The sequence below is a fragment of the Ciconia boyciana genome, chromosome 14, assembly GCF_034638445.1.
Source record: "Ciconia boyciana chromosome 14, ASM3463844v1, whole genome shotgun sequence".
Taxonomy (NCBI): domain Eukaryota; kingdom Metazoa; phylum Chordata; class Aves; order Ciconiiformes; family Ciconiidae; genus Ciconia; species Ciconia boyciana.
In genome coordinates this window covers 17118377-17139955 of record NC_132947.1, presented here as the reverse complement: position 1 = coordinate 17139955, position 21579 = coordinate 17118377, and the positions used below count along the sequence as shown (strand labels likewise).

The window sequence follows — 21579 nt, the reverse complement described above, 5'->3', positions numbered from 1 at the left end:
CGCTAGCACACAGCGCTCCTCGATGCTCCAGGCTGCCATCCAGGCAGCGTTCTGAGCGTGCCTGAACCACAGCATTTGGCTTCGCAAGAGCTGACCGTGCACTTGGGAAGACTTAAGCATTTGTCTTGTGTCTTTCAGGCTTCAGGAAAAAAAAAATGTCACTTTTTTACTTGAGTACAGTCCTTTTAATAGCAACACATTTCTGCCAAGAGAATTCAATTTCAACTAGGCGAGCTCGCTGAACACTATGTTGATGAGTACTGTAGAAAACAAGTTCCACAAATTTAACAATGGGAAATTCATACAAGATTTACTGCCAGTACAGATGTCAGTAAATACTTCAACACCAACCTGTGTCTAAGTCATTGAAACTAGAGTTAAAAGCACACAACGTTTACAAGCTGTAAACCATCGTTATGAGCCAGTTATTGAGAGGGTTATTACTTGGGGAAGTACATTACTTCCTGCCCTCTCCAGAGAAATGATGGCTGTGCATTTTACCTTTTGCAGTGCTGGATGCAGATGCTGGTCTGGAGGACCTCTTGCGCTGTCCATTCTCTACAGTTTCCTGTGAAGCGGTAGAATCCTCTGTTCTTGAATTTCTTCTATTTGGAGTTTTAGACTTTTCACAATTCTCTTTTGTCTCATTACTAATAAAGTGGGACAAAATATTTCTGATGAAGTGTAAGAAGAATTATGTTTTTCTATGCAACTCAGACAAGCTGGAGGATGGACCGACACAGGTACCAGTTCCGGACTATTAGCACTGAAGATATGAAATGCTAGAGATACCAGAAGTTTTATCAGATGAAGAATGACCTGAGTAAGCCAGAGTATAGTCCATTTCTATTAAAAATTATCAGAGGATACAGAATTGAGAAGTCCTCAAAGAGAATATTTTCAACATTAGAAGACCAAGAAATTAGATGCATTATAAATTGTCTGCTCTGTTTTCCACAGGTGCCACCATTACTGAAGTCTAGGAAAAGCAAACAAGTTACATTAGAGACTGCTACGATATGGGAGTACAGAGTTTGAAATTGCAGATGAACATAAGGAGGAATTAGGAACTCTTCAGTGAGTATGCCAGCTTTTGTTTTTACTAAAAAGACTCACTCCATTGATCCAAGTGATTTCTTCACGTATTAAAAAGCTTAAGGCTTATTTAAAACTTTCTTCAAGCTTTAAAGCTTGAAGTTAAAATTTTTTTTATAACAGAAAGCTTTTTCTGCTATAAAAAAAATAATTTTAGGTAGTGCGGAAATCCGTGTTTCTTGTCACTGAGACAATAAATGGAGTGCTACATTCTGTAATTAAAGTCCTCTTTTATTACTCTTAACCCTGTAAACTCATCCTGAGGTTTGGGTGTTTTCTCCTTAATCCATTAATGCCAGACAATTTCCGATGACTAAGTGGTTTCTGAAGATTAAGCTAACTTATCTCCTGTGAATTCAAAGGTAAGTAATTAATCAAATTATTCTGCTGATAATGGAAAAGGAGAAAGAAAACTCATTTCATGCCCTTTGGGTGATACTTGCAAGATCTCAAGAAAGGCTGCCGTAATCAGAGAACTGACTGAAAACACACAGAGCAGACCTGTGCGTTACAGAGGTTCCACTACGGTGTCACTGTTTCAGAGGAAGTCCTGCTTTGAGAGGAAAAACTACTACAAATGCTTGTACTTTTAAGTAACAGATATCTGAAATAAAAGTTTGTCAATGAAAGGAGAGACAAACATTCTCAAGCAAGGAAACACACAGTAGAGGAGAATATGGAAGCATGTGGATTGCCTCAGATACAAAAATAAATATGGAGATCTATTTCCCCCTAAGTCAGTATTATGGGCAATCTATAGGAGTCCCCCAACCAGGTCACAAACTGGTCTTCCACTAAGTAACCTGGGCAGCTGAAACAACAGCCACCTACTTCAGCAGATACCTGGAGGTAAGCAAACAGGCACCATCAGCTGAAGTTCAGTTATTACAGACAATTTTCTAGTGAATAATCGTCAGCTTGGATTGTCTCATAGGAACCAATACATCACTCCTCTCCTTTTATAAGGAGGAAATCAAGTTGGCCCAAGTAAAAACATTTCTAGTGCTTTGTAGGTTGCAAGGTTCCTCTAAGGTTTGTACCGTATGGTGTTTAACTCCAGCTCAAAGCTGACTGCTGTGAGTATCAGCCATCACTAGATTCACAGTTTGCCTGAAAGCTTTCCTTCTTTTCCGGTCTTGCTCAGAAAAGCACACCAGTCCAGAAAAATCCAAACAGAAATGCACCTGCAGTAATGTGATGTGCTGAAGAGTTTGGAGAATGGTCGTGCAAGGACACTTCATTTGGAGAATCTGCTCATCTGCCAAGTGTTGCACCTTCAGCCTTTTAGAAAAATTCTACCGTAAAAACACTTGTTGTGAAATTTCAGTTTGTCTTCGATACAACTAGAAAGATCCCAAACCATGTGAAGGTAAATATAGTTACATATTCAATTCGGAGTCATTCCTGATCTGAGAAAGTGTATTGCGTTACCTCCCTTACAAAAGGAGACACTGCCTTATTTCCTGATGAACCGAGTGAGTGAGTTGCACCTCTTGCCCTGGCTTAGGGGATCACTCCACTGACGAGGGCAGCATCAAAAACCCGGCCAGTTGTGCCAGCACAGTTATCTAAAAACCTTACAAAGGTCTGCCATTACAGCTGCCTAGACTGAGTTTAAGAGCCTGGTAGGTTTAGAATCTAAATAAATAGATCTTGGAAACTGTATTTTCTTCTGACAGAGCACAACCATTTGAAATTTGATCTTTTAATTACTGAATGTCATAATTGGGACAGGATGAAGTTTCTACCTGGCTTTCCTATCAGGCTTTGGCAAAGTGTCAACAAGCAAACACAGAGGAAATCTGGAGAAAACAGTCACGAAGGCAGAAGAAGAACAAACTTTAGAAAGACTTACTTTCAGAAAACAAAAATTCACATGACAGCTAAGCTGCAGGCTTTGGGGGTTTTAGTTTTGATTTGTTTCCAGAAAATATTGAACAGTGGAACCACCAAGACCCTTCCAGGACATGAAACACGCAGGCCTGAAGGGATAAGAGGAAACACTGCCCAAAGCACAAAGACAGACTCAGGAAAAAGTTCTCTTACATTCTGCATTTCAGGAATGTTTTGAAACATTCAACTAGCCCAATTCTTAGCAGGACAGAAAGGGTATGGACAAGAAAATGAAAAGCAGTAGCAGAAGTTGTGCAATTGAAGCAAAGAGAAAGGGACTTCCTCCCATGAAAGCTATATCTATGCTGAATCTACACAAACTATCTCCTTACCTTTGACCAGCAACTACTGGAGCATTTGTTTCAAGTTCTACAAGAGAAAAAGATAATTTTAAAGACTGCTGTAGAAGTACATACCCCCTGACTATCTCACATTTTTCTCATTATGTATTAGGTCTGAAGAATAAGCTTCTCTCATCTACCGTTCCTCTCCAAGCAAAGCAAACGAACATATCAAAGTACCACATCAGCCAAGTGCTCTTTCTGATTATGGCCTGCACCAGCTAAGACAGAGAAAAGTTAAAAGGAACCCTGCAGAAGAAAACTATAGAGAAACTTCCTGACAAGGGCTACAGTCCTCTCCCTTTTTTAACTTCCATTTTAGACAGTTTATTACTTCTAAAACTTCTAGGTGCTATTAGTTTTAGACCTTAAAAATACTAATCTCAAACGCATGTAAAATTTTGCCTTAACCCAACCACCTCTCACAGCAGTATCTTCTAATGCAAAGGAAGACCATTTTCTGAAGCCCAGTTATACTTCTACTGAATTGGAAAAAAAAAATCTCTCGGGAGATGATGTAAAGAGAAGTCTGACCTGCCTTCTTTCTTTCTCTCTCTCTCATAGTGATTTTATACACACAGATCAGGTTTCCTTTTGAGTCTTCACCACAATAAACAGCTCTCCTTTTCATCATGTAAGATTTCTAATCTTTTTACTGTCCATCTTTTAATTCTCCCCATATCCACCAGATACTTTGTTGAGCGGGAGCATCTGTACCTAAACACAGCACCTCGTGTGAGAAGCTGCCACGGGTTTAGGGATTACCATTACAGTGTAAGGTATTAACTCACTGTTATTTGTCCCATTGCCTGGAGTGTACTCCATCTCACTCGTAAACACCCTACAATCTTTGGGATAGTGGTGCACAAAACTGTGGCTCTGCCTTTAAGATCAATTTAGGACCCAAAGTTTGCTAGAGTGTGCACAAGGAATAAAGGTGTAAAAAAAGTAAGAAAACAGATAATATCTGTCCCCTTATGGTAAATACCCCTTACAATTTGTATTGTTGGAACATCAGACTCTTCAGTGTAAGTGTATATAGCACTGTCTGGAAAAAAAAGATGTCGTCTTGGTAACAAAAGAAAAATAGACTAAGCAACATAAGGAAAGAGTTACTCTTATTCCTACCCAAAATTTGAAGAGGGAGAATATCCAGTAGTAAAAATTGATAACGTCAGTGCTTCCCCTCTGGCAGGAACTCCCTAATACAGCCACATCAGCGCTGGGGCAATGAGTTGGATGTAAATTGACAGGGTGCGTGAATGTCTTTAAGTGGAAGTTCAAAGAAAGCAATTTAGTACAATTTCTACTTTCTGAAAGCTCTACTTCTAATCATATTAGAGATGGCAAATTGATGGAGAGTGGCACTTCACATGCCCAGGTCCACATCTATCCATTTTGCCTACTCATCTTGGAAATTACTTTTTAAAAACACCACAGAATTGATGGTGAAACACCATGATAATAGATGGCGACAACAAAAAGTCATCTGCCAGGGCTTCATCCTTCAAACACTGCCGAGAGTTCATTAAAAGCTGAACAGAAAAAAAAAGGATTACAACTCAAACTCCAGCATGGCTTTTGAAAATATTTTCAGAAGTGTCCCATATAAAAGAAAAACTCCTATTTGCTCTTAACAAAACTTCAAAACTCCAACACAACATATCATTACAAATCTAGTCCCTCCAGCTCATGACTGAGTATCTAAAAACTGCCTTGGTGATTTTTTCCACTTGTTTTACTTGATCCCATACGGAATCTCCAACAAGGCTTTGGAGACTTCTAAAGCACAATGTATCTAACAAAAGAAAAGCAATTCCAAAAGCACAAATAATAATAATAAAAAAAAACCCCAACCCCCAAACTACCAAGCATATTAGTGACCATTAAATATGCATTAAAATAAATGCATTTTCAGTTACAAACATAAAGAATTTAGTTCACCTATATTCTGCTTTTCCAAAGTAAGATTTACCTGTTCTTTGAACAGTACTTTCTGATGTTGCAACTGAACTTTTTTTCTGTGTTAAATGTTGAGAGGATGCTAGAACAAAAGTGGAGGGAAAAAGCATTATTTTCAAAGGGAGTCACAAGAATTTTTTGTTGAGATTGGGCTGCTTTTACAAAATGCTGTATCTTCCAGCTTACTGCATTTTTTCTTTCATGGATGCAGTTTTTTTAACCTACCCTCTACTTTCCCCCCACCACACATATCTCCCCAGTTTAAAAAAAACAAACAAACTTCAGCAAAACTATCCCACGCAAGTTTTCTCAAACTAGAATAAGTGATGAAATTAAGTATCATAAACCACATTTTTAAAGGTAACAGTTTTCCACCAGACTGGGAAATTAAAGAAAGTCCTAGAAATTAAAGAGTTTAGCCTCTCTGTTTAATATTCATTTCAACAGAAGTTCTGGGGAAAAATAGCATCTTTGTTAATCAGTCAGTGCCCTCACTCTTTCAATTAAATTGCAAGAGTGCAAAATATGCTCCAGAGGCTCCCGTGAAGTTCTTTGGCAATAAGATGATGTGACTTAATATTTCATAGGTTGCCAAGTTAAAAAATAAGATGGAAAACCAATTCTTGTTGGGCTAATGCTTTCTAGTCTTCTCTTATATCTGATAATGAACTTCCAAAGAATATGAACAATCCTGTTTAAATAAAGAATATCCACTTCCATTTTTCTCCTAACAAACCCAAATTCCTTCTCTGAAGCTTGAAGTAAACATTTCCATTTTCTAGTGGCATACAGCTACAACACATGTCAAATAGCCACAGGGAAAGTCACATTCAAGCTGAACTTCTCAGTTCCACTGACTTCCGTGGGTTTTATCTTCCATTATTTTATCTTCTGTGTCTAAATTAATGATGTAAAGCACAATGGATATTCAGACAGCTTACTTCAAGGGTGACGGTTTATTTCCACACCATTTTCAATAGATTAAAAATGGCATCAAGAAATAGCAGCAATGTCATAAATAAAGTCTGCCAGATGCTCAAATTCAAATAGTAAAGGAGAAAACAGTTCAGATGTGGAGGTATTTTATGTTTTTGAATTGGGTGCAATTCACTTATAATCACTTTTTCAAGTATTTATCTGAAATGAGCATTTTAATTTTTCCCTAGACATAAGGGGTTTTGGTGGGGTTTTTTTTTTTCTTCTGGAGGTTTTTCAGCTATTTCCCTAGAGGGTTAAAGTTATTCAAAGAGGGAACTGGTATTATTAGGATTAACTCAAAATATCATAATTAAGTTAGTAAATTGAAATAAGTTACAAAAATAAAAAGTCTCTGGCAAGACTGAAGCAGAATACTGGTATACCTACCAGTGTAAAAGGCACCTTAAGCATTACTTTCGTCATTACTGATACATCTACTTTTTTTCCCCACTTCTAACAGTTACGTGAAGTCACTCCTCTGTTATTGCACATGTTCATGACAAATACCCCATTTAAGCAGTAAATGAAAACCAAAATAAAACATCTGAAATGTGACTCTAGTGAAATACAAGCCTATGTATCACTCAGCTATTAGAAACAAAAAAGCAGTTGTCAGCCTCTGCTGTAGTGTCTAAATTTTATTATGTTCATGGAAAAAAGCACCTAGAAAGTTTACAAAAGCAATCTCATTTCTTCCATTTATGCAGGGTAGCACTGGACTTACCTGCACTTTGTAGCAGTTCCTGATGTGCTCCTGCTTTTTCCTCCACCACACCGACCCCAGTTTGCTCCGCTGGTAAACCGCCGTGGCTACCACCATTAGTGCTTGGTGCTGCAGGTGCGAGGTCTGGGACTGCGGGAGTGGTTACAACCGACAGTACGCTCGTAGGAGGAGTGCTTGTTGGTACGCTTGGAGACGCAGAGGCAGGAGCAGCAGCCACAGTGCTGACACTCGAATTGCCAGGCCCAGAAGTGCTCTGTTTTATAAGACTGGGTGCTGGAGGTGTCACAGTTTTATTATCTAGTTCTGCTGGTGATTGCTCTGTTCCCAAACTATTTGGGACTGATGTTTCTAGTCCCTGACCTTCTGCTTCTCCATCCAAAGCATATTGCTCTTCCCCCTTCTCAAGGGAGCCAGTGACTTTTTTGCATGCTTTAGTCAGCAAGAGTTGGCCAATCTTGTCTACTTTTCCCTTTCCCTTACTCGATGAAACAGGACTGCGTCTGTTCCCAGATCCTGGACTACTCGTAAGAAGAGGTGAAACAACAGGTCCCGACTGCGTTGCTGTAACAGAGCACTGGTCACTCGACCCACCACTTTGAGAAGAAGTCTCCTCTGGGCTGAAGTCTTTGACTTGCTGAGCAGGAAGATGTGAAGGAACACTGGAAGAAGTTGTAGCGGGAGAAGGCAGCTGGATAGGAGGTGCCAAGGGATTAAAAACCAGTGGCCTGCTGGTGGGAATACTAGAAACAGGACTGCTGGATGATGTGCTGGGAGGGGCAGGCCCGGAGAATTTTATATTCTGCGGTATATGCAAAGGACCCACGACTGCGACTGACTGAGGCATTAGATTAGAGTTAGAAGTCATCGGGGCTGCTGGAATCGTACTTGATTGAGAGCCCTTCATAACCTGGATTATTGACGATGAGTTTATAAAAACGGGTGTAATAAACTGTGGCCGGGCGTTAGACTGAACTGCTGACTGTCCCTCAGAAACCATAACTTTGTTCCCTACGTTGGGCATTGTGACAACAGTCGACACTAACGCAGGTTGCAAGTGAGATGGCAACGGTGCTGATGTATTAGCAGAAGATGTAATAGGGTTTGAAGTTACAAAAACTGTTATCTGGTTGGGGGGTAAGGGACCTGAAATAGAAGAAGAGCTGACAGGCCTTTGCATTACTGGAGGAACACTCTGTGCAACGTTTGAGTTTATTTCTCCCAGTTCCTGGTGCCCTGGATTTGAACAGGGTTCGTTATTTTGAGGCAAGCTAAGTGAATTAGATGGCTCTTTGCTCGAGGATGAATCTTGCAGTGGAGGAATGACAGCTATCTTCTTTAGCTCCTCACCAGTGGTGACTATGGGTGCCATTTCAAGACAAGTCAGCCCAGGTGGCTTAATGGTTACATTAGGAGCTCCAGAATTATCAAGAAGTTGACTTAAGGAAGTTGGTGCCTCCCTCATAGCTGGAGATACCATGGTTTTACTTTCCTCCAAGACTGGAAGCTTACTGGTGTCTAAGCCTTGCCCGTCTTTTTTTGACTGTTCATCTGGAACCAACATTTTCATTTCTGGAGTAGGGATACCTTTTAGTTCAATACTGGGCTGGTCTTTGTTACCTTGGATACCTTGTGCACTTTGACACTCATTATCTTGAGGCACACTAAGGCTCTCTTTATTGTCTTCAGGAATGCCAGTCATAGCAGGTACAGAAATTGCAGGATTCTGATTACTTAGCATGTTATTATTTTGAAAACTTGTAGTCACAGGTGTTGGCAAAGAAGAGGGACCAGCCATCATATTTCTTTGTAATTCCATGTTCTGCAAGAGAGATGGATTCTGCTGAGTTGTCAATGATAATTTAGCTGCTTTCGAATTCTGTCTGCCAGGGCTTGGTGTAGTTTTCCTGCTGGATCCAGGACTCGACCTTCGACTATTGCTTGGACTTGCTCTCTTTGTTCCTCCAGTGTTGGTTTGTTTTCCTGAATTAATGACCATGCCTTCCAATTTGTGTGACTGTGGAGCAGCAAAACTAGACTGATTGTTAACTGTGAGATTTGATGGGGCTTGTCCAATGGCCTTCAAAGTAGTGGGATTAAGACCCTGCTGATCAAATCCTCTATTGAGACTAGGCCTGGGAGGTAAAGGAATATTAATTTGGGGAGGGAACAGACCAGCTATAGAAGCATTGAGTCTCTCTGGAGACAAGCTTATTTCTGACGGTTCTGTGCTAGGTGGACGGTTATTAGGAGTCTGAGGATAGTATGGCCTTGGGCTTGCTCTGTTTGGTGTTTTAGGCCTTGAAGTTTGTGACGGGGTGGCAACATTTGGAAAATGGTGTGTAAGAGCGCTAGGCAGAGAATTAGACTGCTGCTGGGGACTTGCACCTTGGGCAGTTGAAAGTGGGGAGGGTCCAGGTTTGGGTCCTGTCATCATTAATTGGTTCTGTGAAACTACTAAATGAGACGTCAAATTATTCTGAGCTCCTGATGCTGGGGGGCCTTCAGCTCCACCTCCTTCTGGAAGGGAGGATACTGATGAAACCTCTCCGAGGGGTGAGCTGGAAGGATTCTGTACATTATCTTGATAAACCATTTTTCTTGCATTATTTCCCAGAGGAGGATTGCCTGGCAAGGAAATTCTTTGTTTATCAGGAGATGGAGGCACTGATCCAGGACCTTGGAGGTTAACCATTACTGGCATGTTACCACTCTGCTGCACTGGCATTCGTTGAGCATCTGGATTCAGAGGCCCTCTAGGTGGGTGAACTCCTTGTGGTACAGGAAGCCTGACAGATTTGGGATCCTGCTGCATCATAAGCATCATCATCATCTGCTGCTGCTGCTGCTGCTGCGGTGTTTGTGGTGGTGCCTGGGCTTGCTGTGGTGGTGGCTGTGGTGGCTGCTGCTGCTGCGGCTGCTGCTGCTGCGTATGTGGCATGAGTTGAGGTGGCATCTGCTGAAGTGGTCTTTGTTCCACTGGCTGAGATGGATAACCTAAGATGACAAGATGTTATATTCATTAAAACCAAACAAAGATGAGAGAAAACAGAAATTCTGTAACGAACAGGATCAGATAGAAAGTATATCCAGGAACCTGTTTATCTTATGCGAGAGCCACATTAATGAAACAGCCTTTACAAATAAGGACAAAGATTTTACTTAATACTTAAAAATATTTTTACTTAATGTATGAATGACTTGCACGACATTTAATCAGAGATCTCTTAGTGTATTGTATCAGCTACTAGCTATTACTGCAGATTCATGCCACCTGAAAAGTCTGCAACTGTCCATGGACTTGCTTTCACTTACAAATGCAGAGTTGGACTTTCACTAAGACCCCTTAAAACAAACTGAAGAGTTTGACAGGCCCTGTGGGACATGGACTAGCATTCCTGCTACAGATCTGACATTTTCTAGCGTACAAAGTAGAATCTGTCATGTATTACTTGGCCAAAAATGGTGCTAAGAACCACCCGTGTGGCTTATAATATAAATTCCTTTGCGAACTTGGGATTTAATTCTCCCTACGTGCAAAGGATAATTCCAACTGAAACCTCTATTTCTTAATTCTGAAAAATCAGCTATTAGTTAATGCTAAATTTTTAAGGCATCAGTCTGTGCTACAGCTAGAAATACAGAATTTTTGTCAGTTAGGTTATTGCTGAATAACTCTACAGTATTCAGTATGATACCTGCACGATGATATGTGAGAATGTGGCCACCTCTTCATTTTGAGCTAATTCAAAGAAAACACTTAAACAATGGTACCAATTAGTTACTAGGAAGAAAAAAAAAGCTTTGGACTTGAATGTGTGATAACAAAAATAAAACAGAACTGTCACAAAGATCAGTTAAAAGCTCTCCTATAGTTATTACATTCAGATAATCCACAGAAAAATCCTGCTACCTGGTGGCCTACTTGCAAACTCTGAAAGTTTAGGGCCTGAATTATCTAAATTCATTCCTTGTTCTCCAGATGTTGACGACTGATCACTCTCCTCCAGGCCAGCGGCACGTGGTTCTGAAGAACTGAAAGAAAAATAATTGCAATTAAGATCCATCCCTTGCATCAGTGTTTGACTTCTGTTTCCATAACTAAGGACTCAAGTAATTAATTCCTAGCACTTTTCACAGACCTGCAAGTAACTCACTAAAATGCACCACTACCTCTGGTATAACATGACAAACTTGAACACAGAGCACAGGTCTGCTGACAGTCACTCCTGTGCCTTAAATACTACCAAAAAGGAAACAAGTTGTCTGGTGCTCTATTGATCTTAAACATTTTTTTCCTTTGTTTCTACCTTGAATCTGAGTTTTATAACTAAGAGAATGCCAATGGATATTCCAAATGATATAGCTGTATCTATTCAAACTAAATAGGCTTCCCTCTAATACTGCTGTAACATCTGTATAGGTAAGTATAATGATACTTAGATGCACAGAAATTTATTTTAATGGTACCACCATTTCTTCCAGTATTGTACTTAGAAGTGACTAGCTCAGGGTATCAGAGACCTCTGTTAACATCACAGCAAAAATGCACTGATGTATCACACGCTGTAAGCCACCTGCCAGAGCATAGGCCTTTGCGGGATACTGAGGCTCTGTAAATGATCATAGAATGGCTGGGGTTGGAAGGGACCTTAAAGACACCTTCCACTAGAGCAGATTGCTCAAAATCCAACCTGGCCTTGAACACTTCCAGGGCTGGGGCATCCACAGCTTCTCTGGGCAACCTGTGCCAGTGCCTCACCGCCCTCATTGTAAAACATTTCTTCCTAATGCCTAATGTAAATCTCCCCTCTTTCAGTTTAAAACCATTACCCCTTGTCCTATCACTACATTCCCTGATAAAGAGTCCCTCCTCATCTTTCCTGTAGGCCCCCTTGAAGTACTGGCAGGCTGCTATAAGGTCTCCCCAGAGCCTTCTCTTCTCCAGGCTGAACAACCCCAGCTCTCTCAGCCTGTCCTTGTAGGAGAGGTGCTCCAGCCCCCTGATCATCTTCTGGACCCTCCTCTGGACCTGTTCCAACAGGTCCATGCCTGTCTTGCACTGGGGACCCCAGAGCTGGTCGCAGTACCCCAGGTGAGGTCTCACCAGAGCCGAGCAGAGGGGCAGAATCCCCTCCCTCGACCTGCTGGCTATGCCGCCTGTGATGGCACCCAGGATACGGTTGGCTTTCTGGGCTGCGAGTGCACATTGCCAGCTCATATTCAGTTTTTCATCCACCAGTACCCCCAAGTCCTTCTCCAAGGGTACTTGATGCTCTTTTAAAATTGTTCAGATTCAATGCCCAATATTCCACTGAATCAACACAGCTTTTGCAGACTTAGAAAAAAACAAGTTTCTATAGCTATCAGTATATATGGTCAGAGGATGTAAGATAAAGAGAGATTAAAAGACCTTAACAGCTTATTGGCTTCATGAATATATGAAGGCTGTAGGGAGATCTACATAATAAAAGCTTGGAGTTAAAATTAAAGACATAAAAATAAGCCTGCTGTCAACAAAGAGAGGCAGAATCATGCAGAAATGCCAAGGACAAAAGAAATTTTCAGCAAAACAAGAATTTGAAGTATATAAAGGTGGAGAGATCAATCTTATTTAATTTTACTTGAGAGTAACAGTTTCTGGCATCTGTACAGCTGACATGGAGACACCCAGGCCTGTCCTGATGTCCTATGAACTACTTAGCCAACGTTCACAAAGCAGTGTGTGACTTGAAAGTCCCTGAACTTTCGCAGGTCAAAACTGGGGAGAACATAAACCAAGAGAGAATAAAGGTAAGGAATGGAGCAAACACAGAACCATTCCGAGCACTGCTGCTGAGCAGGCAAGTATTGCCACGGAAAGTATTTGGAGTTAAACCTTTTGTCTAATCCAGCACACCACCAATTTTTGTGATGCAGTTGTTGCAGGCTTACATGCCTCCAGCAATAAATTTTATGAAAATTGGCAAAATGCGTACACATGCCCCAGAAGCATTATATTAGCAGCCACAAATGAACAAAAATTCTGGAAGCAAAATCAGACCAGAGGAGCTGCAGCCTTTGATGTAGGTGCCAGCAACGTGAACTGGAATAACTGCCTAAAATTGTGAATACAATCTTAAATTTGTAATTTTGCCATTTATGATTTCTTTATAATGGTGGGAGATTAAAAATACTACAGTTAAAGATTAGATAAAAAGCCAATGCAGAGCATCACTGCACAAATGGGTTTAACCTAGAAAACAATTGTGGTACAAAATTGATTCTTAGAAAACATCTCCTGCCAGATGGGTGTAATCGGGCAAGCTGTACAAACCTTGCAAAACAGGCATGAGCTTTGTTTGCTAGCAAAGAAGAGCAGTTGTTGTAGGAAAGACTGCTACTGTAATTGCTGGAAAATGTAAAGATAACTTGAATTTTGAATGTAGCTGAAATTCACTGGGCATATTTAGCAACCACCACTCAGCAAAAAACCCAAATTTTGAATACAAATAACAAGCAAGATGAGAAGTTTGAGTGAGCAGGGCAAATATTCCATATTTGTTCTTCTTTCCTATTGCTCTGGATGTAAAAAAAAAAAAACAACTGCACATTAGGTACAGTATGGATTGTCATAAGTGAACCCTTTGCTCCACCAGCTGCATTCTCAAGCACAACCTTCAGATACAAAATCCCTTGTCAGAGTGGAGAGCAAACTCCAGAAGACAAAAAAAACCAAAACAAAAACCCAAAACCAAAAAGGGCTGCAGATGCTGAAATAAGGTGTGCAAAAATAAAATTACAGTACAGATGCAAGCAGAACCAGCACTGCCAACATGATACAATGCTCTGCAACAACTTTTGCTTTTATAGAAAGGCACTTGTCCTCTGATGCTAAATGAGTTTCATCTCCCATGTGTACAGGGGGACTGTCACCTCCAGACCTACAGTTAAAAGCTCTCTGAATCTGGTTGAGAAAAAGTTCTTTGTCCTGCAGTGCTGTGCACCATCTGCACATCACACTTCACACTGGATACTGCAAATCTGAAAGCCAGCAGTGATTTTACGGAGTGTATTACTTCAGTTCTACCTGTACACATGATATTTGTGGTCTGTGCACAGGGGAACATAAAACAACTATTTGTTTGTGCACGTATTTAATAGAATTAACTAACACGTTTTCTCTAGAATCACATTTCATCTAGCATCTTTTTCCTCAGTTTACATCCCGTTACCTACGGTCTTCAGGTTCAGAAACCAGGTGCAATCACTTTTTTTAAACAGCCTACTTTTCCAAAATGTCTTGGTTTTCATTCCAATGCTGAGTTGCTCAATTAAGCAAACCCTTAAAACTATTTTAGACTCAGCTGAATAAACTCTTTCCGTAGCTCACTTATTCTATTTACATTCCAATATGGCTCAGTCTACAAACGATATTACTAATGGTACTTTTGTTACTATATTATTACATCTCAGAAATGATTTCTAAGAAAAAAAAACAGAATAATTTTTAGCGTTTATCAAATTAGCTGCATTTCCACACAAGGTTTGCTGCTCTGAATTATAAAATTTCTGAGGAAGAATGACAGAGAAGAAGCCGAGATGAAAAGCATCCTATTTGCTTCTGACGTAAAAGAAAGTGATTCAAATCAGATTTAAAAGAATCAGCAATTCCAAGACAGGAAAATGCTGAGCTTGCCTAATGATGCTAGGGAAGCTGAGAGCAAATGAGGCAGGAAGGTATTGCAGCCAGCTTTCAGTGTAGTCGCCCTCCTTTTGCTGGAGAATAATCTCAAAAACATTTATAAGGATAGCTCCCTTCTTAATGCTCCTGCAAGGATAAAGTGATTAATATATAGCCCATTAAGAAACAAAATGCTAATCCATATCAGGTGCCAAAACAGCATTCTGCAGGTAGCGATGGCAAGAGAACATTCACTGATAATTTATGTGATAGAATAAGTACAAAGTGGTATTTCCTTTGTTAAGTACACTGAAATCTGATTAAAAGCCTTATTTAAGAGCTAGGAATTATTTTGAGTTGTCATAGCTCAATAGAAAAGCTGTAATTTAGACTTCTTTTATTGTGAAAACTTTTTAACAAGTAAATAGTCTTGTGGGGCTTTTTGTAAGCTCAGAGGAGAGCTTTACATATCCGTTTATTGATATTCCCAGGCCACACTGGAGCTGGGGAATCATCAATAAGACCAATGAAAACAAAATCCTAACAAGGCTTTTCTTTAACGATTAACAGATTTTCTTTTCAGAAGAGAGTGCCAACTCATCTGCTCCCTCTGAATCCTTTGTCATTTCCATGGCAAGAGAGCTCGCTACAGTAGTGGTTACTATTACTTTATTGGAATCTTTTTAAATACAAGGCCATTTTTGTCTTTGATTTGGGGCAAAAAAACCACCAAACAACTTTCCATGAAAGATGCAGATGACTAATAGTGACACAAGGTTTGCGTATTTTACTTTGCTGCAAATTATCAGCAGTGCCTACCAGTACTATACAAAGTGCTCTTGGGTAGTGGTTATGCAACATGAATGTTTTTGATACAAAGAAAAATAAGAGATTGTTATTGTTTGAAAGACATCTGGATAGTTTTGAATGTCGAACATTCAAACGAACAACAAACAGGAAAATATCTGCTTGCTATTTATTTGAGACTCTCTGCAGGATCTCATGTATCAAAAGCAGGAAGATGCACGTTCCACTGTTATGCTACTGCTATTCTTTACAACTGGACCACATGACGCTACCTTGTGCAATACACTGTTACAACCCACTCTTGCCAAATTATTTGCACTTAAAATTTCTGGAATGGCAAAAGGAAGACACCTACATGCCTTCATATACCTCCCTTCCACGTAGCCAAAGACTCAACAAAGCTAGAAAGCTCGGCACACCGTCACCTATGGCCTTCCCTACAGGCCTGCCCTGCTCCTTGCGGAGCACTGCCGCAGGATGGATCGTGGCTGTCCGCGACCACCCACCTGGGCACGAAGGAGCCCTGTTCTACACATTTCAGAAGCTGACGAGGCATAACGAGTTAGGCGCTGGTATCTCAGTTACGGTTTGCAAGTCACCCCAAAGCTGGAGTCTACCCACACGCTGGCCACTTGGCTCTAGCTGAGTTACTTTAACCAGGTTTTCACAGCTGGCCGTAGACTGTACACTCCTTCGGATTTAATCTGAAATCACATGGCCTGTTTTGCAGCAGTGTTGACCTGATAGGCGATACCGTGACCATATATAATTATATAGCAGGTATTTGAAAGACCTTTTCAAGGCCTATTAAATTAGCATGCTTTGCTTTACCTTTGCTACGCAGCATTTCTGCACCTGTAAAATGCAGGTAACAGCTCCTGCATTTTATTTTAATACTAGTTAAGCCAATTAACGATTGGCACAAAAGATCACTTGCTAAAGATTATGCGAGTCGTTTCAGTCCAGAACTAAAATGTCCATGAGAAAATTAATTCTGTCTTCACGAAGGAATCCTGACATTGTGCAGAAAATGCAGGTTGGGGCTACACACTGAATAACCAAGGGAAAAAAAAAATATTGAACAGTTGCTTAGTACTTGAATGCCATCCAACTCTTTGCACTGAACTGGACATCTGTCTCTGGAAAAGGCAGCATAAACTTCAGGTTAAAGACTTATAATGATTATTCAAAGGAGTGGGACTGGTGGAACCAGATCCACACCAGTAGCTTAATCTGCCATTGCTACCTGTTTGCTTGTTTGTTTTTAAGTGTTTAACTTCGAAATTTGGATGTTCCTGTGTTACAGTTTTCTGTGTAAAGTTTTTCCATTTTTTTTCTAAAGCAAACTGGAAACAACCCCCAGAAGTTCCATCAGGTGGATTCCTGTCAACGCCCCTGTGGCTCATCTGCAGCATTAGAATAATTAGACATAGCATATCTGCCTTTACCATTTTAGCTGAATAATGGTGCAGCAGCAGTAGTCTACCACCCTGTGCTGGCATTAGTAGACTGCCAACAGCAAAAGGTTACAGGACAGCTGGCCAATGAAGAATATGCTGGCCAAAGAGGAATGAAGAGATTCAGCAATCTCCTGTTTCCACTGAACAGGTACATTCATTCATTCTCTCTCAATATTATCCATTTGCCTCTTCCCTCTCAAGAGCTGTGGGTTTTTTTCCTTCCTCATCTCTCCTAGGCCAGGAAGACCAGCACTGCTTGCGCTTGTTATCCTGATATCCAGGAAGTACCAGATTCCTCCCTCTAAATTCTAGCTGCAGCTTCAACTAAGAGAGAAGTCCAGCTCAATTCCAGGCAGAAACATGGCAGGATATACATATAATTCGGGAAACAACCCCCCAAAAATCTCTACTGCACATCTTATATGGAGGCTTCTAATACTTCTGAAAGTACTTCCCAACCTTTGATTGTGGCTGTCAGACTGCTTAAAAAGGCAGCCTCCTCTTCCGAGGGCTGCGGCACCGTGTGCCACAGTCTACGCTTCCTTAACCCAGTAAATGTAAGGAACAGCGCTGTTATAATTGTGTTTATAACGGAGCTGGGATGTTTGCACGTTTTTTTTTAAATCTTGAACGAACTTTCCAGTGGCAGACTTGCCAGTTGGTTATCATTTAACTCGAGAGAAATTGCTAGAATATGAAATAATACAGGTCCTTTCTCACCCCATACTTGCTGAAAAAATACTGACAAGTTGCCTGTGGAGCTTCCCCATGCCCCTTATAAAAACAATGTAATATTAAACTTACGTTGTTTGTTCTAGTTGTTGATTATTTTTCTTCTTCCTTGGAGGCTTCTTCTTCTTCGGCTTGTTGGCATTCTGATTATTTTGTTTGTTGTTCACACCAAAGTGTCCTGCTGATATATCGCTTTGTAGAAGGTTAACCAAGAGCGGACTTGTGAGTGTAACATCTTTATTAACAGGAAAAACAGGATTCTGCCCACAGGAAATCTGATTCCCATTTGGCGTTCCACTAAACCCTGTATTGAAAGGCAGCCCATGGCCAGAGAAATGACTCCCTGAAGCATTGTTGTTTCCTTGCATTGCTTGCATATGAGAAGGCACCATGTTTGGCTGCTGCACAGGAACATCAGGTAACATCTGTGTCAAGTTCACATCATTATTTGTTGTAGTAGTATCCCCAAGTTGCTGAGATATGTGAGGACCAGGTCCAGTGGGTCTTAAAACTTGCCCTTGAATTCCCATAACCTGAGAAGGATTACCATTCACAGGGCCTTGCTGCGCCATCATCTGCCCAGTGAACTGCACCATGTTGCCTTGCATGTTTGGGGTTGGTCCTCTCATCAGTTGAGCTGGCCCCGTCATAACATTGGACTGGTTTTGAGTACTAAAAGGCTGTTTATTTCCTTGCATCTGAGTGGTCATCATCTGTTCCATCATCGAGTTTTGCTGCAACAAGACCTGGCCCTGAGGTCCCATCATCTGATTGTGTGTAGACATCATCTGTTGTCCCTGCTGGGGAATCATCTGTTTGGGTGGGGTCATCCTTTGGGGAGAAGGACCAAGATTTTGGTTTTGTGGTGTCACCATCATTTGTCCTTGCGGCATGAGCTGAGTTCGAGAAAGTATCATCTGGTTTTGAGGGTTCAGCGATCCCTGAGCCTGAATGTTTACCATCTGTCCTTGAGAGGATACAATTTGCTGATGCATTCCCATAAGCTGAGACTGTGGTCCTTGCTGAGGCTGTCCCTGTATGTTGCCCATGTTAACTTGTGGCACCCCGCTAGCACCAGCCTGCTGGTTGTTCATATTTCCATGAAGTCCCATTAGATTGGTCTGCATCATATTTGGTGGGCCATGTGGTGCTTGCATCTGATTTTGAGGAGGTCCAGATCCTTGTCCACCTTAAAAATAAAAAAAATTGCCAGTAAGAAACTAGAGTGGTAGGAGAGTTTTCACAACTTTTGATGTTGAGTAAGTACTCCAAAATTGTTCTCCTCCCTTTTCCAATGAACTGGAATATCTAACATATTTGCAGCCCTGTGATGCAATGTTTGATGCTACAGAGACATGTTAGTTGTTGAAACAGAACATCATACTTCTCAAAATAAACCCTCAGTCTGGTACTTACTGTGTACCCCACTGCAGAAGACATAACAGAAATTTAACTTCAGTTGTTATCTGTACGTAAGTTTGAAAATCTTCCATAATATCACCTAAACTCAACAGAATAATTCCTAACCAAAATAAGCTTCAAACCTTGAGGTTATTTTATAATGTGTTAAAAAATAAATACATGTGGAGTACTGATGAAATTAGATTATCAGGGTATCCATAATCCAGACAAAAGACTAATAATTGAATTGTTAAATGGAACCATTTGTGAGCTAAAGATTTAATTTTTACAGGACTGACTGTAAGTAGACTTCCAAAGCTTTCAAAGGAACTAATAATCTTTTCAAAGCAGAACAAGATTATTTTGTTGCTCTGCTTCTAAGATAATAACACTTTTTTTTCTGGACAAGAAGTTCCTTTTGTGTTGTATCTTTATTACCCCTAGCTTCCAAATTTCAGTGCTACTTCCATTCAATTTCTTAACAGATACTTCTGGATCCTAGTACCACAGTCCTAATCAGTAACAGTTGAGTTGTTTGAAAAACATGAGCAGTCTCCTGTTTTTCTTCTCCTCATTCAGGAATACACACAGAACGCCCCTGCAGCCCCAGGTAGCTAACTCCCTACTAATGACAAGAGTTTAATGTTTTGGTATCTGTGTTACACAAGTAAAGGCGTAATTTTCTACAAAAAAGGAAAATCTGAGGAACACCACATTCCACACAGACCTGTGTGCTGCACGTTTTGGCTAGTTTGCAGCTGTGGTGCTCCGCTGTTCACCGGTGTTCCTGGAGCTGTGGAAGGCACCTGACCTTGCATGAAGTTCTGGTTAGCCTGGCCTGCAGGGAACCCCGGGGGGAGGCGCTTGGGCATTCCTGAACACAAGAATTTTCTTATTAGTAAGTATGGAAAACAGGAAGGAAAAAAAAGAGAAAATCTATGATCGGAGTATGATAGGAAGAATACCTTTGAGTCTGTACTGTCACATTACAGGTTTAGGCAGAAAGTGTTTTTTGCCAATATACAAACCCACAAAGACATTTATAGTTCTTACCTGTGCAATAATTCTGCCTAACAAGCTACTGTGACTCAGTTCAAACTGTAATTTAAGTACAAAACTTACCCCTCAGAGAAGGTGAAAAGTCCATGTTTGACTTTTTAGAAACTAGAAATTAAAGTAACTAGTTTGCTGTTTTCTTCTCTAGTGCATCTCAACTCTAATCAGGCCCTTAACTTATTCCACGGACACAAACACAAATAACTTGCATTTTTGTTACAGTGATGTGCTCCTCTCAACAACTCTCACCATAACATACCACGTACACACTCCTTAGTGCTCCTTTGCACCGCTGCTGTGTGTACGCACCTCTCAAAGTAACTTCTCAACCCAGACTGGGCTGAGGAACCTCATGAGACAACATGTCCAGAGTCCAGAACGGCTGCTCATTCAAGTAACCCTGCTATTCCTACTGCAAGAGAAAGTAGTTCTATCAGGCCCCTATCTGGCACAACGCCCACACTCTGACATACCAAAACATCACCACTGCCCTGGGACAGAGAGCAAAACCTTCCCTCTACCTACCAACGTGAGCAGCAGCATAAATGGATTTAACAGAACCCACTTTTTAACTCACTGTCAAACAGACAATGCCAAGACCTAGAAGCAACCCTGTCCTCCCTTATTTTTCTGACCCACGATACACAGCCAGATTTTTATTTTGGTTCCTTCTACAGTTAGAGCTTTCTTGCACACCTAATTGTATTTGTTTGTGTTAATTAATCTGGTCTTAGGTTTGTCATTAGTATTTCAAGATAATCAAGTTTACAGGTCAAACAATAAGACACATCTGAAAATATGGAACATACACTTCTTGAAACATCACATCACTGGACTCTAGTTTTAATTCTGCTAAACTTTTAGGAAAGTTTTGCATGTAGGAATGCTTGAACTGACAAAAAAGAAGCGTTAATTTGGCCTATTCCAAATCTAATAGACATTCTGATTTGCTAAATTAACTAGGTGAAATGGAAAGCGTTTGAATGTATTCATTTACACCAAACCTTCAAATGGAAGATGGCTTAAAAATTGAAAAATCTGTAATTACAACTTAATTAATATATAAATTGCAGCAAGGAATGAGCATGCACAGAAGCCAGGCAAAAACCTCAGCAAGTGGAAGCAACACAGCTTTGCTGAAACCAACGGAATCCTGTCTTTTTAAATCAGCTGAGGATATAGCTCACAGCAGGATTACTGATTTTAGCATTAAGGTCTACAGCGAGTCCAAATAACGTATTTTGATAGTTTATTTCGGGTGTCATTTTTAACTCAAAAAAAGTAGGGTTTTGTTTGTAGTAGGTTTACTTAGAAAGTAAGGAGAATACAGAGGTTATACTATCTAGGGGTCATGGCTATGCTACCTAGAGGAAATGATTCCTGGATGGGGACATATGTCTGGTGAGGCAAAACTCTAGGGAAATGTGACGATAATAAATAATATCAGCTTCCAGATGGACACAAGATAAG

General features: G+C 40.5%; 1 protein-coding gene across 7 annotated transcripts in view; it reads right to left on the bottom strand.

The window, feature by feature from the left end:
• NCOA6 (nuclear receptor coactivator 6) overlaps positions 1 to 21579 on the bottom strand; it is a 47777-nt gene that overhangs the window by 3304 nt on the left and 22894 nt on the right. For 3 of the 7 annotated variants that reach the window (XM_072879585.1, XM_072879586.1, XM_072879587.1), the window contains 7 exons: positions 19781 to 19927; positions 17725 to 18841; positions 10904 to 11025; positions 6994 to 9987; positions 5305 to 5373; positions 3321 to 3357; positions 502 to 674 (listed from right to left, as the gene is read on the bottom strand). In XM_072879585.1, coding sequence (XP_072735686.1) covers positions 502 to 674; positions 3321 to 3357; positions 5305 to 5373; positions 6994 to 9987; positions 10904 to 11025; positions 17725 to 18841; positions 19781 to 19927 — 4659 coding nt within the window. Of the gene's footprint in view, positions 1 to 501; positions 675 to 695; positions 980 to 3320; positions 3358 to 5304; positions 5374 to 6993; positions 9988 to 10903; positions 11026 to 17724; positions 18842 to 19780; positions 19928 to 21579 lie in introns of those variants that run through there. The other 4 variants (XM_072879588.1, XM_072879591.1, XM_072879589.1 and 1 more) reach the window with 4 other exon arrangements.